General features: G+C 42.1%; 2 protein-coding genes across 7 annotated transcripts in view; one reads left to right on the forward strand and one right to left on the reverse strand.

Moving 5' to 3' along the window:
- Positions 1–403: 403 nt before the first annotated feature.
- On the forward strand, positions 404–18,321 carry CEP57 (centrosomal protein 57). The gene is made up of 11 exons (XM_055701695.1): positions 404–548; positions 5,994–6,150; positions 9,207–9,386; positions 9,695–9,816; positions 10,707–10,823; positions 12,627–12,704; positions 13,811–13,915; positions 14,075–14,155; positions 14,503–14,747; positions 15,444–15,588; positions 17,049–18,321. Exons 1-11 carry the CDS (start codon positions 522–524, stop codon positions 17,283–17,285), a joined length of 1,494 nt encoding a protein of 497 aa, XP_055557670.1. The 5' UTR covers positions 404–521; the 3' UTR covers positions 17,286–18,321.
- Positions 18,322–19,271: 950 nt separating this feature from the next.
- MTMR2 (myotubularin related protein 2) overlaps positions 19,272–22,133 on the reverse strand; it is a 65,900-nt gene continuing 63,038 nt past the window's right edge. For all 6 annotated transcript variants that reach the window (XM_055701691.1, XM_055701694.1, XM_055701692.1 and 3 more), the window contains one exon: positions 19,272–21,263. In XM_055701691.1, the coding sequence (XP_055557666.1) occupies positions 21,102–21,263 (162 nt within the window). In that variant the 3' untranslated portion in view covers positions 19,272–21,101. The remainder of the gene's footprint in view (positions 21,264–22,133) is intronic.

A 22,133-nucleotide genomic window follows, 5' to 3' on the forward strand; every position in this document is an offset into this window, starting at 1 on the left:
ATCACGCCGCGGGCGCCCTGCCCTGAGCCGGGCGGCGATTGGGTGGCCCCGCGGCCGCGGCGCTAACTGGTCCGCCCTGAGCTGCTTCTGCCTTCCGATTGGCTGGAGTTCGGGTGCTCTCTGTGACAAAGCTCGTCCTCTTCCGCCGTCCGCTCTCCGCGCGTGCGCTGCGGGCGCCGTGCGCCGCACTCGAATCCCGCGGCCGCTCGCTCCGCCCACGCACCTCCTCCCGGCCCAAGCGATTGGTCGCAGGAGGCCGCACCGCCTCTCTCGGCTCGCCCCCTTCGATTGGCCGAGAAGCAACCTTCTTTTGTTATTGGATAGTTGCCGCGTTACTCAAACCTGAGTCTGCGACAGGAGCTCGCGCCCCTGCGGGGTGGGGCTATCCCCCGTACTCCTCCCCTCTCATTGGCGAGCTGGGGCGTCACTCAAGCGGGACTTGGCGCGAAAGGCGCCGCCGCCGCACGGGTGTCGCGCCTTAAAGGGCCATGCGCTAGGACGGCGCCTCCTTCGCGGCCGAGATGGCGGCGCGCAGCAGTCAGCGCACGGTGAGGCTCGGCTGACACCTCTGAGGGGGCTGGCGGCGCGGGGGGAGCCCGCCTGCCTCCCGCTGCCTGGTGGTGGGGCCGCCCTGGGGGTGGGGGACGTCGGGGCCTTCTCCGGCGTGTGGTGCTCCCCTGGCGGGCCTGGGACCTCGGCCCGCTGGTGAGGGGAAGGGCGAGCAGGCCGGGGGCCCGGGCGGGAGCGGGGCCCGGTGGGCTCCGGGACGGTGGCCGGGTGTTGTGGGGCGGGCGTCTGCCGTCCCCGGCGTGCTAGGGACAACGGGGCCGTGAAAGCCGTCTTGTCTTTCAAACGCAGTGCGTATATTTTTATATATTAAAGCTCCTTGTGTATGGGCACGCGTTACCTGAAAGCGACAGGTAGAAAAGCAGCTTGCTGTTTAGCCTAGCCCTCTTACCGTCCCTACGCCGGTGTCAGAAGAGCACGTTTGCAAGCGAATGGGAGTAAAATGTTGCAGTTCGGTTTATTTTCAGAAATAGTTTTGGGTCGTGACTTTGAGAAAGGTCCCTCCCAGGGACAGGTGAGGTTCGGTGGAACGGCTGGCCCTGCAGTGGGGGGTCAGCCACGCACGCTGGCACGGCAAGCTGGTGCTTCCCGCTGGAAAGCTGGTAATGGATTTAGCCTATGCTTGTTGCTGTTGATGAAAATGTTATCTTAGACCGAGGTTTACCTTGAGTGTATTACATGCATCCTTAGGCGTGTACGTGAGCGCCTGGCAGGCTTGGATGTAATGCGTTGCACACAGGGGACCAGAATTTCCTCGTTCACGTTTTTGAGGTGCTGAGCATAACGAAGGGGGCCTGTGTCTCTGCTGGTGACAGGTGACATGAAGAAATGGAGGCTTGGCTGGCATAAGCACAGCCTGCTGTGTTGAGCTGGGTGAGTGGAGGCTGGCTGCCTCCACCACGTCATTGCCTGAAACAGAAGTTTCTAGTTGGGTTTCTTGTTTGACATCTTGGCTTGATGCTTGTAGCTCTCAGAAGTCAGGTGGCTTTTGGGTTGGGGTATTTATGTGAGCAGCTGTGTCTTATGTGTGCTTTGGTGTAATCGAGATGGTGTAAAGGATGCAGCGCGATGGTGTGTGAGAGATGTCTCTTGAGGATCTGTGGTTTGGGGTCTTACTAGCTACTCACCTGGCTTGGTGTTCTCTGTTGTGTGTTGCCTCCTCTGCATTGTGGTCCTGTATCTACACCTGGACCAGCAAGAGCTGTGACAGAGGAATCTGAGGACTCCTGTGTCCTTCCTGACTTGTTATTTTTCCTAGTGTGTACAGAGAAGGATGTCAGAAAACTAGTTTCAGGCTTAAGTAAATGAATGTAAGCCGTTTAATTAGTTCATTTAGTAAAACAAAACTTTTAGGAAAAAAAACTGCCCACTTTTTGTATGTGTAGAAAAAAGGAAAAAAGCAAACTTTACTGCATCTGAACTTTGAAAAACTTGCTTTTCATACATCAGGCACACTACAGCAGAAACTTAACAGAAAATACTGTATTGTGCCATTCCCCCACCCCACCCCCCTTTGATGTAATGGCTTGACTAAGGTAACTTCTTAGTGTCTGCTTTTAACTACAGATATGCAAGTTTAGGGCACTCCTGACTCCTGTATCAGGGAGGTACAGACACCATTTAAGTTAGCCTCTGGGTGATAGGCTTTTCTTCCTTCCCCACTCTCTGAATTATGCAGTACTGAGGGATGAAGGCAGGCTGCTAGTTGAGATTGTCCCTCCAAAATAGCTATTTTGAAAGTTTTAATAACTCTGTACTTGGATGGTTTATGTTCAGTGAACTCAATACCTGGCTATTCAGTTTTTTCCCTGTCCCTACGTGATTTTCCCCTATTTCTGCGGGTTTTGTTTTTTTTTTTTTAACCAAGCGTGAGGACTCCTGTGTGTCACTTGGAGCGTTACCAAGCATCAGGTTTTTTCCCTCTGCTGTTATTTTATTTCTGTTCTGAGCACCCATATAAGAACTTGCAACTGCACCCACTCTAATTTAGTCCTTTTTCCCAGTGTTGAAGTGCTAGTACCAAAGGCTCTGACTGGTGCCTTTGTGCTTTACGGCTGCAGTTATTGTCTATGAGGCTTTCTGCATTTTTCTGCCTCTTTGCTTCTACAGTTTGTTTATAAATCATTGTTGTTTTTACTATCCCATGGATCTGTCAAATTGTATCTGTTAATGAGTAAGACTGAGAGGTTGGGTTTTTTTTCCTTGTACTTAGGAAACATTTGGTATGCCACTGAGATTAATAGTCTTCTGGACAATTTTTCTTGCTGTACTGTACTTTACTGCTTCAGAGGAGGGACAGTGTTCTGGTGGATCATTTTTACCATCTATGCAAGTTGATTAGTTTGAAAAGTGTCCATCTGCCACAAGTTGCTGATTATTTGAAAACTTCCTATGAGGTCGTGTCTCGTCCCCCTGCCTAGTGTTTGGGAGCTTCAGGAAGTCACTGTGTGCTACTGGTGTGTTGAGCTGTGGCTGCTTTGTGCTTTTATTGTTAGCTTTTGCATGCTTGAGTAGACAGCTGATACACAATGGTAGCAGCAATGAATTTTGGAAGGTAATGTCCTCATACCTGTGAAGGTTAAATGCGCTCAGCTTGCTACCATTACTTAATACTGGTTCACTTTGCTGCTTGTGGGACTGTAAGCTTCTTCGATTACTATTCTGAGGCTTTAGCATGGCTTAAGAAAGGAAAGCCTATAGGGAGTACGCAAAGAGAGAAGATTCATTTAGCAAAGGTGGCCTAGCTGAGATTCAGAACAAACATACAGAGTTCCCTGATTTTCATATGTATTTTTTTAAGTGTGTTAGGATTTTTCTGAGCATCACAGCATGATGCTCCCTGTGAGAATTTTCAAGAGCAGCAGACTTAAATAATTTTAATGACTTGAGAGAAATCAAGGGGACTAGCTAATATTTGAGTCTACAGTTTATGATGGGAAATTCTTTGATGCTGTTTCATAAACTCAAATTTTATACTCTGGTTATTTGGAAGTATCTATTTATGAAAAGGAATATAAACCAGTCTTCTGCATAAACAGATGAGAAAAATATACTTGGTAGCAAGTGATTACTTGAACTGAAGCAAAGAATGAATCCCTGTACAATAGTCAGTATTTCAGCACATTTTTTTTCAGTATTTATTTCAAGCAGATCTCTGTACTGACTATTACACTATTCAAATTAGTGCCTGTACCCTGCATCCAGGTGAAACGTAGATGACATGCAAGTAGTCGAAAGCCTGTATTGCTTTTGTATTGCATAACTGTTGAAGTGTTTGAGTACACCAGCTTTTTCTTTCACTTAGTCTATTTTTGGCTAGAAAAATGTTACTTATGCCAGTAAAGACAAACAAAAAACCTTCCTATAGCTTGGAGGTTTTATGTAGTTATTTTTAATTCACAAAGATTTTACAGGTGAAACATTAAGACATGTAGGAAAATTGTGATGCTGGCAGCTGTGCTTGGATTTCAAACTGATTCCGCTTTTGACTGTTTCATGGGATGTCTTTGATTTGAATCAATGGCAGATAGTATATTGATATTTAAATCAGTGGTTACTGTCATTTGGGTTGCTGAGGCTTGCATTGCTGCTGTTATTCTGTTGCCTGCTGCACTAATTCTGTGTTTTCCTCGGTTCATTTTTACTTCGTTACTTGTCTTACTCTCTGTTCATCAATTCAGCATCCTGTAATGCTGATGGTATTTTTGCAGGAGTGAGGTTTAGGTCTTGATGTTAACACCTAATGGGCTTTCATTTGGTTTTCATGGCTGCTAAGCATAAAACTGTGTATACGCATGTATACAAAAACCTCTTCAAAATATTTTTATTGGTATATTCTTAATTAGGGATTAGTGTTTTAATTGGCTTTCTGTGGTAGCAAAAGTTCTTGTGCAAAAGAAGTTATTCCAAGAAAAGCAATTACGTTGTGTAGGAAAAACTTATCAATACAAACTGCAAAGCGTTCATAAAACTGTCCTTAGAAACAATGATTGATACGTTCAGAGTACTTGGGGTCCTAATATTCTTGTCCACAATGAATCACTTCATTTCTAAGAAGAAATAAGCTGTGGATAGACTTTAAATAACTTATGTTTTCTTAATTTTTCTTCTGTATGATTTTTCTTCCTCATAATGTGTTTTGGGCAGTTGTCTGATTTGCTATGAGTAACATACATAAATACTTTCTGTATTTTAATTTGGGTCACAATATGCTCCCAATAATTGGTATTTGCAAAAATTAAAAAAAAAAAAAGAAAAAAACCCAAGAAACCACAAACACAAAACCCTACCAAGGTGAGCCATTGTTCAGTTGACATATTAGTTAATGCTCTGTGGAAAGCTGTGGGAGCATTGTGTCTACCTACAGCCCACTTCTGTCTTATGTTACCTTCAAATGCTGCTACTAAAATATTCAGTGGTGGGTACAGTGGAGAGAAATTACTCTTGCCTATTAAAAATAACCATTCATATTTTATTTTATTCATACACACAAATCAAAAAGGTTAGGCCAGGTTGCCAGTTTTTTAGTCGTCACCATAAATGCGGTATACTAAGTGCCATGGCCCTTTTGCTTTGAAGAATCTTGTTAGAAAGCACATGGTTTGATGGTATCCCAGCTCACAGTGTGTTCACAGCTAGGTGGTCCCTTCTGGTCATTACAACATCCAAAACACAACAAACATTTGGAAAATTGATGTAGACTGCTGGGAGATCCATGGTCTCTGTGGCTATGTTCTTGAGAACAGTCTGAAGCTGACCTAACAGCACGTTGCTGCTCAGAGGCAGGGGACCTTCATGGCTGTGATTTGCTGCTGCTTTTCTTGGGCTGATACCACTAATCAGGTGTAGTATGAAGTCATCTAGATGTGTCTGCTGGTGGGGTTCAATCTATGCAGGGAAGGATAGGAGAGATGAATTGAAATCAGTGGAAAAGAGGAGTCGGGACTGCGCAGCTGGGAGGGTGAGGTGAGAAGAGAGCATGTCCTCTGCCCCATCTACAGTTAGTGAGCTGTTAGGTTAGATGAGTGGGTGCAGAACTGTGCTCCTGGGCGTGTTTTATCAGGTTTGGCCACCTTAGCCTGGTATCTCGAGTCCAGTGAGTATAATCAGTAGTTAAGGCAGCAGATTTTTTTCTAACTAATTGTGCATTACCTTCTCACAATAAGCAAGAGACAGTGGAATTAAGTAGAAGACAGAAGTGGAAATCAGAAACTAGTATGGAAAAGACTTTTTTTCTTCTGATTCTATTTTTAGTGGAGGGAGTTAGATGGAAAAATGACACAGCCTGAGTCCAAAGGAAGGAAATAAATCTTTTGAGGTATTAGTCTCCTGCAGCAATACTTCTATGTATCATCTAATGGGATTTTACTTTTTTTTTTGTGACAAAGAAACAAATGTGCTGATAAACAGCTTTATTTTGTTTTCAGGATGATCTGCACAAAACTCATAACTCCGAGTCGGCCACAGATGGACTCTCTGCAACTTCATTTATAGAATATCCAAAGTACAAGCCATTTATTAATTCAGATTTGCTGCGCTCCCCACGGAAACCAGTAATTCCATATCCTGAAAGCAACAGCAGAGGTAATAGTTCAGCAAAGTTGTTTTCTTACCTGTTGCCAAATAATGTGTTGAAATACTGTATGTACTAATCTACAGACATCACTGGTTTTATCCTTCTATCACTTCCCAGTGATCACCTGTTTTTGTAAGTCGTTTGCACTTGCCTTTACTGAAGAATACCTAATGAAAAAAGTCATCTTGCTGCTGGAGAAAGATGCTCCTCTTCAGTAGTAGAGAGCTGTAAAATCGCCCGAGTACTTTGTGAAATTGTCCTGAAGTGTTTTCTTTGTCCTCTTTCTTCAGTCTTCCTGTCCCCCAATCTTTCCTTTCCTGAGTTCACAGCTGAGTTTACAATAAGGAGACTTAAGTCCCCAGGCTGGTCAGGAGCAAAGGAAGAGGTTTGGACTGTTGAAATGGGAAGGCATTGTTGTGCACAAGGTGTGGTGAGAATATTTATCGTATCAGTGAAGACTTGGAGAATACAGAAAAGAGTTCAGTGTGGTGCTGAACTGAGAGCTCTCAACACCAAAAAGGGGGTGATTTTACTCCCATTTATTCTTCCTTGTTCCTAGGCTATTCTTTCTCCCTCCTTTGCCACTCCGGTCCTGGTGTTCATCTCCAGATAAACAGGTTCCTCTTGCCTGATCTGGCCTGAATAAAAACATTCTTGGTTAGCTTTCTGTTATTTTAGTGAATTAACTTGTCACGCAATGAGATGCACTCCAGAGCCACCTTGGGGTAAGTACAGGAGGCAGTACGGGTAGTTGGGAGGCTAGAGCAGGACCGATCCTTTGACGTGACCTGTTCGGCTCACAGTCACTGCAAAAATACACCCTTAAGGCTTAAGAGTAAGAGCATGATAAACTTGGTCTTTTTCCTTATAGGGAGAAAAGTGGGAAGGATTTAGGATAAATGCTAATATCACTCAAACTAAGCAGAAAATCAGCATGATAGCCTCAAGTCCCTGTTCCAATGATGTAATTCATGTCTGAATTACTAGGGACTTCTACGTTAATGAACTAGTAGATGAAATCTCAATTCTTGAAGTGCTACTTAAAATGCAGAGTATGCTCTCATGTGCTCAATGCCATCAGTTGAGAGTGCCGTTGACACAGAACTAAAGGAACCTTGTGACAGATGAGAAATTGGATGTTCAGGAAAGAGCTTTGTTATGAATTACTGTTGCAGGCATATTTTTATAGATTGTGTTGCATTAGTGATAAACTTTTAACTTCCAAGCTTTCACTTGGCAACTTCTCTCAAGCAGGGAATCTGCCAAATCTGAAGTAAGTATGGGTGGAGTGAGGCAATCTGATAAATTACATCCCTTTTTAAAAAATATGAGATGTTATTTTAAAAAAATATGTTTAAGTAAACATGAAGACATACTGAAAATTCAGAAGGCAGATGATCCAGTATCTTACTCTTTTTGTGTAGCTTTTTAAAATGCAGAAATGTTCCGGAGTGTATATTTTAGTAGTTTAAGAATATGGAAATTAACTTCAGATGGGAAAATCGATTTGATTATCCTTACTGCTTCTCTCGCCCTACAATTTAAAAAAAACTTATTGAAAAATCCTGAAGTTGAGTATAGTTAATGCTGCTTATTTTGCTTTGAAATTTTGTGTTGTGTATGTGCATGTCTCAGTAGATATAGTTGGTTTTAATACTCTAGTAAGGATGACAGAATGACACTTGGCATACTGTTGCGTTTCACCTTTATTCATTGCTTGGATTGCTTCATTTGGTTTATTTTGTTAGTCATTATTGTAAATATACAAAGATTTCAGTTTAGCTCTAAGGATAATAGTGACAAAGCTGTTTATGGTTTTAGCCATGCCCATTTCAACTGAATCCTGATAGCAGTGATATAAACAGAGAAGAGGGGGCCGTTAGGGACACTGATCTTGACAACAAGGCCAAGTTATCTGTAACTTTCCCCTTAACTGTGACTGTCACCCACTTATTTACTTAACAGGTACCTTAAAGCAGGTAGTTTTTATTGATAACGATGCTCTAATGTGCTATTCTGCATTTCAAGTTTTGATGAGCTTTCACTCTGGAAAACTCATTCTGATAATTTTTTTCCTTCTGTTTTTGGTTTGGTGGGGTTTTTTGTAATTTGATGCTCAGCAAATATGCAGTCCCAACTTCTTTTGTGCTCATGCATTCTGTAATAAAGGTGCATTCTTTCTCTAGAGTGGATTTAAGCATAAAGGAGTGGGCTAATGTGACCTGGCAGATTAGTCTGCTATATGAGCTGTCTGTACAGATGTTCCTGTGTTTTACTTTAACAGGACTGTATAGGGAAAGGGCTTATGGTTATGGCTCTCTTTGCAGAATTGAACAATACAGCTAAGAGACATAATACATTAGATTACCAGCAGATGGTCTAATTGCAAGGGGATGTGAGTTCTATTACAATTTCTTTTCTTTTTGTGGTACTGAATATATAAAGGTTTAGTTGAGTAGCTGCTAAAGTAGGGAATGGAACAAAAAGAGGGAAAGTTGTTCAGCGGAAAGCAGATGTATGTCTTGCGGGGCAGGAGAGGAACACAACTGCAAAATGAGAAGAATCAAAATGGAGCTGCCACTTCGAGAAATAAACACTTCTATAGCCCTTCTGATAGCTAAACTTTATCCTGCTCTGTGACTTTTCATAGGAATGTTGTGTTTTGTAATTGTTTTGCTAGCATGTGCTAGTAGTGGAATAATAATACAGAGAACTGCCACTGTTTTAACTATCTAGTTGTGACCTTTCATTTATTTTTGATAAGTCAGAAGATGCACTGTTTGCACTTAATTTACAGAATGTTTACATGGCTTATTCTGGGAAATGGATGCATCTTTCCCTAATGCTTCAGATGGTGTGCATCAAGGCCATCTATTTGTTCGAGACTAGTTTTAGAATCAGTTATGGTTTAAAGGAAAGCAGGTCTTAATTCGTAGGAGTCTTAGATGCTGGTAAAGGAACACTGACTTTCTTGCATAACATGCTTTTATAAAAATGTTTCAAGTTCAATGTTATCTTGAAGTGGTGGCAATGATATCTAACAAAAGGTACTTGTTAATTACAGCAATATTTTCTGCTCTGAAGAATCTCCAGGAAAAAATTCATCGACTGGAGTTGGAACGGCTTCAGGCAGAGGAGAATGTAAAACACCTCAGCAGGGAAACAGCAGACTATAAAAAAGTACTGAGTGAACAAATGCAGCACAAAGAGCATGACAAGACTGAAGTGTCAAAGAAAAATCAAGGTTATTTCCAAACTTCATATATACTACTGCAAAACACTGATGTTGACGGAACTTGATATTTATCAATGCATAAAACTATTTAAATTTGCTTTTTTCAGCATCTTTGCAGTGGCACATGGAGTTGTAAAGAAATAATTTTAAAAGCATACTTTGTTTTGGTGATTTGCATGCATACAAATGTTCATTAGGCTTGACCTGTGAGTTTCTTTAGATGGTAGTCTTGTTTATTTTGGAACTGTCCTGAAAAAAAAAAAATCCCATTAACAAGCAGTGCCTGATTTCACTTCTGTGCTTTCTGTTACCTTCAGAACTGGCTTCTCAGCTCGCAGCTGCTGAGTCTCGGTGCAGTCTGTTGGAGAAACAACTGGACTACATGAGAAAAATGATCCAGCATGCAGAAAATGAGAAGTCACATCTCTTGGAGAAACAGGTGTGTTCTCAAGATTATCCCAGGGGTAAATTATAAAAATAATGAAAATTGTAATGATTTCTTTGTAGTTACTGTAGTTTTAATGTCTTTAATGTGGGTGTTTTTCAACTGGCCTTTATATACTTAGGTGTGGATGATTTCCCTATTTAAAATTCCCAGTCTTATCACAACTGTTGTCTTTTCTGTCATTGTGCACCTGTCTCTAAGGCAGTATCAGGCTTTGATATTAGTAAGAATTGTTTGATTCTGCATGATTGGCTTACTGTAGTAGTGCATCCTTATCCCTCAGCGTTATACGCATTTGCCACTGGACAAAACCTCCCTTTTGTGTTTACAGTCTTCAGGTCTTTGGGGACATTTTCTACTAGTACTGCTTCTGCTAAACTGGAGCTGAAGTACTGATTCTGTAGAGATAATAGTAAAATTTCTATTTCCCATCATCAGTGACTGTGGGGTTTGGCCTATATTTAAAATGACCTTGAACTCTGTTTTCTAGGAGTATGGATTACCTAGAGCTTTCTATTTCTGGTCTCTGTGGCTTTCCTATTTAAGTCTATTAAATATTTACTTGAAAAAATTAGGAAAGCTATCTCTAATAGCCTGGTAATGAGAGGGTTTTTACCATGTTGGTTTTGGAGGGAGGAGAGACTGTAGAATTCTCTCTCATCTGAATCTGGTTCAGTTTGCAGGGTGTGAGGTTTCCAAAACTGGGGGGTGAATCAGTGGTGCAGTTTGCTTTTTAATCATAGCACCATCTAAAATTGCACAGAGGAAGTAGTAGTTCCTTTGGACTGTTTATGGGCCTCCTTTGTGCTGCAGACACAACTTACTGTAGATGGTCTTGTTTTATTGTGCTTATAATTGTTTTGCTTTTCACTTCTCCCTTCAAGGGTTCATTGGAGACAGATCGGCTTCTTGATCAGTCACATGTTCAGTCTAAATTGGAAAAGCTGGATATGCTGGAAAAAGAGTACAGCCGACTTACAACAATGCAGTCCATAGCAGAGGTCTGTCAATTTGTGTTGGATACTATATCAGATTATCTTGTTTATTGTAATTGGTATTTTATAGCCTATATGTCAGTAACAGAGCTGAGCAACTAAATGTCTTTTTAAAGCTGAAGTGTGGTAAAAATTTAAAGTTACTGCTGAAAGCCTACATGGCCAGGTAGGCGTTAGGTCACTACAAGAGCTGGAGTTCTCTTAAGCCTTAACAGCATCTGCTAGTCTTCCTCTTTTGTGGTTAGTTGGTGCCTGGGCATGTAGGATTGCAGGCATTTCTAAGCTCTCTGCTTCTGAGTTGCCTTGCGTGCTACTAAGTGGTAGCAGTTATATTCAGTTATGACCCAGATTTGACTTGACTTGTATGGGTTTGGTGTGCTTGGTTTTATTTTTCTTTTAGCTGCTTGCCCTCCTCCTTAAGAAACACAACTGTTACTAGTTACTTTGTGTTTAGCATTCTGGAGTCTGGCATTGCTAGGCCTCTAGCGCTGGCTGGATGTCAGTGGTTTGAACCAGTCTGCATTTTCAGGTTTTCTTTTGAATCGGTAGCTTTTATAAGAGTTGATGTTACGGTGAAGGGATGCTTAAATACCCAACTCATTACACAGTGGCTAAGGCCTGATCGGGGTTCCTGAGACTGTAGAGCAGGCTGGGGTGATGGAAGATAAACTGTCACAGGGGCTTGTAAGAAAGATGGGATATATGTGATTTGAATGGGGGAAAAAAATAGTCTGAAGGGTTCTTGTATTCAACAAAGTTAGTTCTTTTGTATAGCGCCTTTGTCCTCAATGTTTATCCAGGGATTTACCTTTCAACACCTTTGTATAACAGCTGGTTACATTAATCTTGCACTTAGTGCTTAAGTAAAGCAGAATTGAAATATTTACTACTTCGCTGTAGTGGGTTTATAAACAAACAAGAGTACAAATATAGCTGTTACTTTGAATTGCATGCTTTTCTGCCTTAAGCTTGATTAGTTGCTCTGTGAATAATCAGTCTTTAGGGGAAGAGAAGGGAAGTTGTTTTGTGTCCTGGAGCTCTGGATTGTTTATTCACTCTGCTGTGTAAAATCAGAAAGTTATTAAATAAATTTCACAGTGGGAGTTTTAAGTGTACACTATTTAAACACTGTTTTCATCTTGTTGGAGGGTTTGCAAAGAAATGTGTGCCTTTCCCCTTATCTGTTTTCATTGAAAAAGGACTTTCAAAAGAGTTCTTACATCTTTTTACCATAAAAAGATGCTTCAGTTTTACTTAAAATCACTTCAGTTTTACTTAAAGATCTCTCAGAGGCATCATGTAAATTTTCCCCTCTTCTTTATTAGGAAGGTGGCTAGATGCTCAAAAATTCTACGAGTTTGTTACAGATGCAGCAAAAATGTTGTTTGTGGTCTAAATGAAGCAAGTCTTTCTCAGTTTTAGTGATACATGATACATCTTTATTAGCCCTTCTGTAGTACAAAATCTTTCACAATAATGTACACAAAACAACCTACTTTCTAGGGTGGTTTTTTTATAACCAAAGAGGAAGACAGCCTTGTGTATTGCTCTCCTTGTAGGCTGCAACTTATGAGATACCAATTGTGGAAGTAAAAATCAAAAAATCAATTAAGTTTGAAGGATAAGCACTTGACTGCTGTATTTATGCCTATACAGACAAAATGTCAGCAATCGTCCTAATGCTGAAGTCTTAGCTTTAAGGTGTAAGCTGAACTCGTATACTTTGCTCAAGCTCATAGTATTGTATGCTTTAGGAAAAAAATAATTGTTTCATTAATAATGCTGTTGGTTTTATTTGACTTTGATTAGAAAAAAATGAAAGAGCTGGAACACAAGCTTCAGGAGGAAGAACATGCAAGGAAGCTTGTTCAGGAAAAAGCAGCTGAGGTAACCAACAGGAAGTTTCTTTTGTACTGGTATGCACTGTAATTACCTCTTCCTTTCCATCAACTTTTCAACTAAACTTGGTGAAAATGCCCTCCATATACAGAATAACCAAAACCTTGTTTTAGACTTTTTTTTTTCCCCTCCTCTCCTGTCTGAGGTGCCAAATGTGCTGAAGTTGTCTGAGCTTTTTGGAAACTTTTTTTCTAACGGCAACTGTGCACTGAAGCTGGATTTCTTCAATAAAAAAAGCTGGTTGAAAAAGGAGTAGAAATTCAGACTAACTCATAGTTGAGGGTGTATGAGGATTTAAGCAGATCAAGGTTAATGAGTGTGCTCCCTTGTTGGTAAAAGTAGCTAGAAATACTGTAGAAGGCGGCAAAAAAAGAGGCAACATATACTGTTGGTTATGAGCCCATAAGGACACTGATCTTCTGTCCTTGAAATGTTGTGTTCATTAAATACTCGTATGCTGAAGAAGTATGTAGGTAACATGTTAGGCTCTAGCATTAATCTTGGCCATGAGTTTGGGGGGGTGGGGTAAAGGTGTCTCAATCATGAATAATTGTTCTGTGAATACTTCTAGTTGAGATTGGTTGGGAGATGATTTCTAAAGCTGTGCTGTGGCTTCCTCTTGGAAGGAACAGCGAAGCATGTAGAGCTCACTGTTGGCAGTGAGAAACCTAACCTTAACTATTCCAGTTGATGGTTTGTTGTTTGCTGCTTCTTGTTTTTGTTTTTTTAATGTCAGATTTAATAGAACAGAAAGAATAGTTGTGTTAATTACGTGCAAGGGTGGTTTGATTTATTGAATATTTTGTCAAGTGTAAAGCACGGCAGATGTTTTGGCATTTGCCTGTATGGGAGTATTGCAGCAAGACTAACTCTCTAACTTACTGGGATTAGTGATGATTAATGGTACCAGAGGTAGTATTCTTATTTAATGTTTAAATTACCCTTGGACTGCAAATGGATCCTAAAGACTCACAGCCCTTGCTTTCAGAAAGCCTGTATTTCAAAAATTCTTGTTTTCCAGTTCTCAGCTTACTTTGTCTCTGATTATCTATTAATGTCATTCCAGTAACTCCCCTTAATTCTCTCAATTAAAGCTTCAAACAGGCCTGGAAACCAACAGACTACTGATTCAAGCAGCATCACCGTTGCTTTCTCCAAAAGCAAGAAAACCCAGGAAAAAGACAAAGCAGCCAGAGAAGGTAACATGAGGGGAGGAAAAGGACAGTTATTGAAGGGGTTAAATAAGGCCGTGTGCATTCCCTTAGGAAACTGGTTGCCTCTTTTATTACAAAGCAGAGGGAAAATGGGTTTGCTGTAGTGTCATCTTTGATAAACGTTTCTCTCATCTTTCTTTCCAGAAAGGCTCTCTTACAAGCCATCTCACTACACAGCCCCATTACAGACTGTGTCTGGGCGATGTACCCTTTGTAGCTGGAAAGGTGAGCTGCTCTTACTCCCCAGCTTAATGCTCAGTAGCTGCAGAGCCTTCGGTGGCTTTGGTTTGGTGCACCCTGACACCCAGTGGTCAGATCATTTAACTTTCTTTGACTTCCAGTTTGTCTTCAAAAGGCTGTTGACTATTGCTAGCTTGCTGAGCTAGCATTTCCAGAAGTGGGTCCTCTCTGTACTGCTTGTCAAGTTGTTCTTGTTGGTGCACATTCATTCAAACAAAAAAATACATTCTTGGCAGCAAATCAGAAATGTTACTGTTTTTATATGTTCTCCATTGTAACCAAGTAGGTTGACAATGCCATTTAAAAGATGTTTCTTTTACTTTCCTTTTCAGTCTACCAGTCCCAGTCATTCAGTTGGTGCCAATGTGCAACATGTCCTACACCTGATGAAACAACACACAAAAGCTTTGTGTAACAGTCGTGTGGTAAGTGATACTCCACTAGCAAAACCCATCAGTACTGGTCATCCTGCCAACAAAAGCAGAAAGTCGTCAGTGCCAAAGGACTCTTCTTCATCCCAGGAAGAGCTCTCGGAAGTGTTGCTGACTTTACAAGATGAATTTGGACAGATGAGTTTGTGAGTCTGACATATTCTCCATTGCAGATTATGAATGTAGATGCTTTGTATTTTTGCCCTTTGCTTTAAAGTTGGAAGGTTTTGCACGATAAAGGCATTAGTTTTAGGAACTCTCTAGCATATAATCTTTGTTCTACAGGCTGCAGGGGCTGTCATTTCTTCTTGCATTTAAAGAGAGATTCTGATGAAGTCTGGACTCCATACCTGTGTTTATATGCAACAGTATTGAATTTAAGGGGTAGGGAGGAAGTGGGGTAACAGCACCTGAGGCAATGCACAAATACTCCGTTCAAGGACAGCTTTACTAGTCATTTTGCTTGTCCTGGTTAACAGAATGTGAATTGTTATTCTACACACAACTGCAGCAGATACAGATACACAAAACAGTAACTGAACGAGTGCTGAGATCATAATACCCTCAAGGGATTATTTGGTCATTTTGAATGTGTGATTTGAAGTTTTGAAGCTACTTATGTTACTGAGACTTAACATTGCAGCAGCCTGCCACCAGGATGTGCTCCTGTAATAATGCTGCTAACCAGCAACGCTGTTCTTACTGGTTCCTTACGGCATGTTGAGCGTGCCTGGCTGCTGATGCTATGGTTTCCTAGGAGTGTTGTTTCTAAACTGCGTGTACAAGCACTGGAAGCCAAGGCAGTCTGATGCAAGCTTTGTTCTGTCTGAATTCCATGCTAGTGATCACCAGCAGCTGTCCAAGCTTGTCCAGGAAGCCCCAACTGTTGCAGTGAGGGAAGATCTGGAGAGGGAACTTGAGGCACTGGTGGGAAAGATGGAAGCAAAGGCAGACCAGATCAGCAAAGTCCGGAGGCATCGGTTGCAGGTGAGCTACTTTTGGCTACATTCATGCTTCTGTAGAGTTGCTGTCTTAAGGTTCATGTTATATCCTAACCTAGCAGCAACTGAATGAAGCGGAACAGCAGAGCAGTAGCGCCTAGCTTTAGCTTTGACATCCCAAAGTTAGTCTGCATACTTTCGTGCTTCTATCCCAGTATTTCTGCAGAAGTGTCCTTTCAGTCTTACCCTGTCAACCTTGTGCTCACTCTTCATCCTGTCCTGGGCAGAGCTTTCACATCTGTTGTTGCATTGTGTTTCATGCTCCTCTAATCTCCTGAATCTTTTTAATAGCTCTCCTTTGCTTGGATTAAATGACCTATTTATGTTTTGATTTGCATTTTATAAAACGTGGAATATCTGTTTTTGTTTAAAACAACTTTCAAAATGTTTTGAATAGGGTAGCTTGTTTGTTCGAAGTTGTAAAACCTATCGATTCCCTGTTTTCTGTAATCTTCGTTCATTTTGGTGAATTTCTTCCAAAGAGCTTAACCCCCTGTGTTTAATCTGGTTCAGTTCATATGAACCAAGATTCACCCTCACCAGACGTAACTTACACACAAAATACGTGCTTGAGAGCACTGCTGCTGCGTCCAAAATGGACATGTGAAATGTTTTCAGTCAGAAGCATTACTCACCTTTGATCTCTTATGATCTTCAGAGGAACTGTTGCAGAGAAACAGATGCATAGTAGTTCCTGGTGATAATGATAGTGCTTATACTGAGGTTTCTGGCTAGCTATTGGCAAAATTTCTTGGAGTTGGGATTTAGGAAAATTGCTGCGTGCTATGAACTAGGAGGAGGGAGCACCACTATGTGAAGGGAGGGGAATTGCAAAGCCACCCCTTCTGCAGTTTGAGAGTGTGAATATGTCTGCACCTTGGACTGGTTCCCCATTCAGGCTTATGCCAGCTCAGTCTTTGTTGCCGAGTACTGAGCCTTACATGCTGTGATTTGTAGTGCTGTGTGTGGCTACCAGCTCCTCACCTCAGCAGTTTTGGTACTCTTCTTAAAGCTACAACTCTGACAGTGACTAGCTATTAAAATCACTAGTATGTGTGCAGAAAAACTTGTCTTCTGTTTGTCTTTTTCTAGTCGCTGGATGGTAACAGTGACAAATCAATTTTTTGTTATGCATCGCTTTTTTCTATTGCTTTCATAATGGAGATGTTCCCCCATAATGAACTTGTCAGTTTTTAAAGAGGAGTAGTTCCTAACTACTACTACCTAGTAGTTCAGACTACAAGCTGAACACAGTTCTAAAGGTGCAAATATAGCAATGCTGTGTAAGGAAAATAAAACATCTGTTATTCAGGGCGACTTGGAAGCATCAGTTTGCTTAGCTGGCTGAGATAAGTGGTAGGATATTATCAGCTGTCTGGAAGAACTGCCCAGCAGAAACTGAAGCAAGGTCACTGCTTAATCTTTTTCTTTGGGCTTCTCTTTCAGCTAGAGAAACTTAAGAGAGAATGCAAGTCCAGAAAGACTTCTGCTAAACAAATAAAAGACAGCAGGTTCCCTGTTAGTGAGGTTAAAGTAACAACTACAGTAACAGCAAAAGGAAAGAATGCTGGTCCGGTCAAAGTGAAACCTGGAGAGAAGAGTCGGAAGAATCTTCAGTTGCTGAGAGACATGCAGACCATACAGACTTCGCTACAGAAAGATGACATCAGCTGGGACTACTGACTGTTCTGCAGGAGATGTTCTTGAACCATCCCAGTCACTCTCACCTTCTGGATATAAAGCCGCTGCCTTTCTCGCTACGTGAAAGAGACTACTGTATGCTAAGTGCACTTTTGAAATATGGGCCCTTAATTCTCCATCCCTGGGTTTGGTTGTATATATTATGGTCTATCTTAAATCACATTCCATTTTTAAGGTACTCGGCCACTGAATCTAACCGTAGGTCTCTGTCAGTTCCATTTCACGTGGTTGTTCCCGCGGTCCCTCCATTTTCTCTCAGCACACCAAGCACTGCACGTTTGTGTGGGTTGGTGTGTGTGAAATGCCAGTGCGATTTCACGCTATTGTTGAACCATGCATTGGGAGGCTTCTCAAAAATGTATCTTATTTGAAAGCAGTGCTGTGACCCAAAGTCTTAAGGGCTTTTGTCAGTTCTGTTCCGTATGCAGCTGCAATTACTCAAACTCTTGGGAGTGTCTAAGGGAGAACGTGTAAAACCTTTCAGAGGTGTTCTGTGGAGCTCTCCTCAAAAAGCTTTCCTAGCTTGTGTTCTGTTACGTTGCTTTAGTCTGCATTAATGGCAATGGATGTCTGAGTACTCAAAGGAGCAAAATAACTTCTCCAAATTATTTTGCTTAATGATTGAATTCTTTTCAAGTCTGAAGAATGATTTTTTTTTTTCTACAGAAGTCGTACTTTTTGAAAAAAAAATGGAGGCTAGGGGATAATACCCTGTTTCCTAGTTCACAGCTTCAGGTGGTAAAGGATCTGGATAAACCACAAGTGTTTTTAAACTGCAAGTGCCTCAATCATGCCATTCAGTCCTGGCATCTTGCTTTTAACTTGAAATATGTGCTTTGATGAGCTATCCACTTTGGTAGTGGTGCAGTTAATTTTGCACTCCGATTTGCACATCTGAGTAAATGTTATTTATTATGTTAATAATTTAAAGAATTTCCTATTAATGGGATGTATAGAAGACCCGGATGACCCGTTTATAAGTTGAAAAATAATAAAGCCAGCTTGCCTGTTGAACGAATTGTGGGAAAGCTGCACTACTTCTGAACTAACTTCAGTGTCTGCTGCTCTGCTGCAGCACTGTGCCCCATCCAGTGTGCTTTGCGTAGTGATGTGACATCTCCCTGGTCAGGCTGATGAATACGAGCTGCTGGAAGCTGCGGGTAAGGGGAAGCCAGAGCTGTCCTCCCTTGCCTGTAGCTGAACAGGGGTCAGCATGGGCGGAAGTCGGAAGCTCTTAGCTGGGCCTGGAGCCGTCCCCTGTAACTTCATTTATGGGGGAGATGTGGTTCTAGGTAGAGCTGGAGTAACCACTTGGAGGGCCATTCATCCTGGAGGTTCTGAAAAATCAGCAGCTGAAACTGCTCTGCAATCCTGCTCGGGAAGGACCTCTGGGGATCAGCTCGCTCAAAGGTCAGTTAAGTTCACATCACCTCAGTCTGTCCTCGCGCAGCTCCTTGCTGATGGAAGGCTTGGGAGTATTTCAGGCTGCGTGCAGTGAATGAGATGCCCATGTTGGAATGAAGCCTACTAGGGGTGAGTGTGTCAAAGAGCAGGCACTGAGTTGCTCCCAAATCATCCCAGTGAATTTGGGGTTAACATTGAGTTACACAGAAAAATGTGAATCCTCCTTTTACACAGAAGTTACTGTGCTAACGCACTGTAAAGTGCAGAAATTGTTTTGATTTTCTGGTGTGATAGTCTTTTTGTAATATTGAACAGCTAAGCACTGTATCTGTATTAATAGTGGTCTGTAAAGGACAAGAGAAACTTGTCCACAGATGAATTTTGTTTGCCTGTCATTCTAAATTTCAGAGTTTGTACATCAGCATCTTGCAAGACCATCTGCAGAAGAATGAGAGGGATTCGGATTTGACATACCAAGTTTTCAGTGCTATTTTATTAATGTTTGCATGTCTTCCAAGTCCTCTGGAGAACCACATAGTTGAAAATAAGAGCACGGGAACTTCACCCACTTATCAATTTTTATTAGTGTTAAGGAAACCAAACAGCCTTCATCAAGAAACAAAATATACACACAATTTGCTAATACAGAATTATGCTATGAACCATCTTATATAGTGATTGTACGTAACAGCAGATCTGCCCTCTAACCTTAAAGCAAATCCAAGTCCTTCGGAAAGTATTTCGTGTGGATTCTTTGCACTATGGAACCATAACGTCTCTGGCAACCCTGAAACAAACGTGCTGCTGTACAGCCTGTTACTCGTGCTGTCAGAAGGTGGCTGTGGCTTTCTCTGTACGTACTGAGATGGTGGCTGCAGTAGAGCAGGCAGAAACGGAGACTGCAGGGGAAACTACTGTTACTGCCTTGGGAGGAATGTGGCTTCTGAAAGGCGATTTCTCATGTGTAAACTGGTCCGCTCTTGTACTTTCTGTCAGGGCAGAGAAGCTGAACGCAGCATGCTGTAGCTGTGGCTGCAGTACGGGATCCTATTGCAAAAAGAGCACCACAGGACCCAGAGCAAGCACTGCCCCTTTTCCTTGGCGTGGAGATGGGAAGCAGTGCGGAGTAAGGATCCTTGCACACATGTAACTTCCTTTGCTATAAGCCCCATCCTTTGCAACCCTGTACTTACCCATTTCGAAGAGCAACAGGGCAGTCATGGTTTCACCAGGTGTGGGGTTTTATCTCCACTTCTACAGTAAGATTTTTGTATTAAAATTTAATTTGGACTTAGTTTTAGTCAGGAGATGCTAATTCTTGAAGCATGCTATGAGGAAAGAGACCTAAACGTATGGCTCAAACCGGCTAAGCTGTTTCGTCTACCAGAATAACCTTAAGTAGCAGTTGCAATGCAGGCAGAAAGGCTTCTTTGGTTGATACACAGTTGCTTCCATTAGTTAACATAAAACTGAAATACTTTAAGTATGCCACTATGATCCTGCACAGAAGCATTAAAATCACTAATTATGCTTACCCAAGCAAAATGAAATGGCTGGTCCCTGCAGGTCACAGGTGCCCCTTGGTACTCCACTACCTTTCCCCTGATGTGCGAGGCACTGGTGGACAGAAGAACTGCAGAAAGCCTGGGGAGCCGTGCTCTGCCTCCCCTACTCGGAAATAAAGGTGCATAAGTTGCATCCTGGCACACTCAATGTAAACCGTAAGCAAGACTCTAAAGTGGCAGAGATGGAAGTAAACTTTGTCCTATAAAGTCAAGTCACGGAGGTTGCATGTCTACCATGTGTTTTTATCGGAAGAAGCTGCCCTTTCTTTAAATAAGGCATTGTTTACATGGCTTCCTATGATCTAGGCTGAAGTGAAGGGGAAAGCAAGAACGGTGACATGTTTCAGATGCTTGTTTCCAAGTATGTTGGCAAACGCTCTCATTAACACTGCTGCACAGACATCGGTAGTGGAGGGTTCACGGCTTTACAGCTGTATTCTAGGCTCCAACAGTCAGATTCACTACTTCCTTTCGGCAAAGGGGAGATCTTGCAAACTTCTGAGTAGATGTGTTTTCCTCCACAGTATTTCATTCTAGTGCACAGTCTTTCCAGCACAGAAGTGAACAAAGAAGGAGCTCTAGGTTCCTTTTGGGTGGCAAGTGCAATTAGCTTGTATTATAACCTAGCCACTGAGAAGGGTAATTGCATAGGGGGGCCTGTTTGTTTGTTTTTGCTTAAGCTTCCTCTAGTGCTACAGTACTAATAAATTACCCTGGAAAGAAATAAATAAATAGGTTGGCATCTCCCAGACACCACGCTGGAAATTCTAGAGGGTTTTGGAAAAGCTGCCCCCGTGGTCCTGGGAAGGTACTCTGCAAAAAGTCTGTATTATACAACTGTCTGTACAGGAGCAACGCACTGTGCGGGAGAGCCAGCTCTCTCCGAGGATGAGGTGGAACGGTTGGTGATTTCTCTCTGCAGTTCCTCCACTTTCTTCTGCAGCTCAGCCCGCTTGGCAAGAAGCTCCTTGTAGCGATTGTGGACAGGTTCCTGCAAGAAAATGTGTAGCTGAGTGCTGGGAGGTAAGCACAGAGATGTAAGCCTGAACCACAAAACACTGTGGCTGACCTGATGCCACAGCTGTGGTGTATGTATGTGCCATACGCACAGCTGTGAGGGAAGGAGCGTGGTACGTGGGCTGTAGCGTTGTCTCCAGCCCAGGGGTAAGTAAGTAGTTACTCTGGCTTTGGGAAGCTCATTTTTATCCAGTGTGCATAGCACAATGGTGGCTAAACAAAACTCTAGATTTTGAAGATGACAATTACAGGGCTAATCTCTGACATTTCTGGGAGTTGCCGGCCTTGTCTCAGCCCAGACATAATTTTAGCGCTTTAAGGAAAAAAACCCAATACATACTTAAGTGTTTTTACATAATTCTGACTTTTGAACTGTGCTGCAAAGCATTTTTTGGTTCCTGTATCTAATGCCCCTGAATTGCAAAGCTCTGTTAACTGCTGTTGGACACTGAGGAAATCCAGGAATTTTTGTCCTTTCCTATTAAAAAGTGATTTCAGCATCAAGGGCCGAGTTCAGGCTGCTTGTCTCGGGAACCTGCCCTGGGCAAGCCAGCTTCCTTGCTGTCAGGGTTGGAGAGTGTAACAGGGCTGCAGTGTGACTGCCTGCCTGTGCCTCAAGCAGCAGGTTCCTAGCGCTGGTCACCTCAATACAGCCCCCAAGCTCTTATCTAGAATCCCGCATCCAAAGAAGTCTTAGGGGTTTAGGCCCTTTCATAAAGAAGGGAGAATTCAGCTGATTTTCCCCATATTGTAAGTAAGAAATTTTCCAAATTGCTGAGCATCTTCAGCTTCTGCAGATTTCCCAAGGCGGTGACCCCCAGCTGAGCACCCTGCACCAGCCAGC

The sequence above is a fragment of the Falco cherrug genome, chromosome 2 (assembly GCF_023634085.1).
Source record: "Falco cherrug isolate bFalChe1 chromosome 2, bFalChe1.pri, whole genome shotgun sequence".
NCBI lineage: Eukaryota > Metazoa > Chordata > Aves > Falconiformes > Falconidae > Falco > Falco cherrug.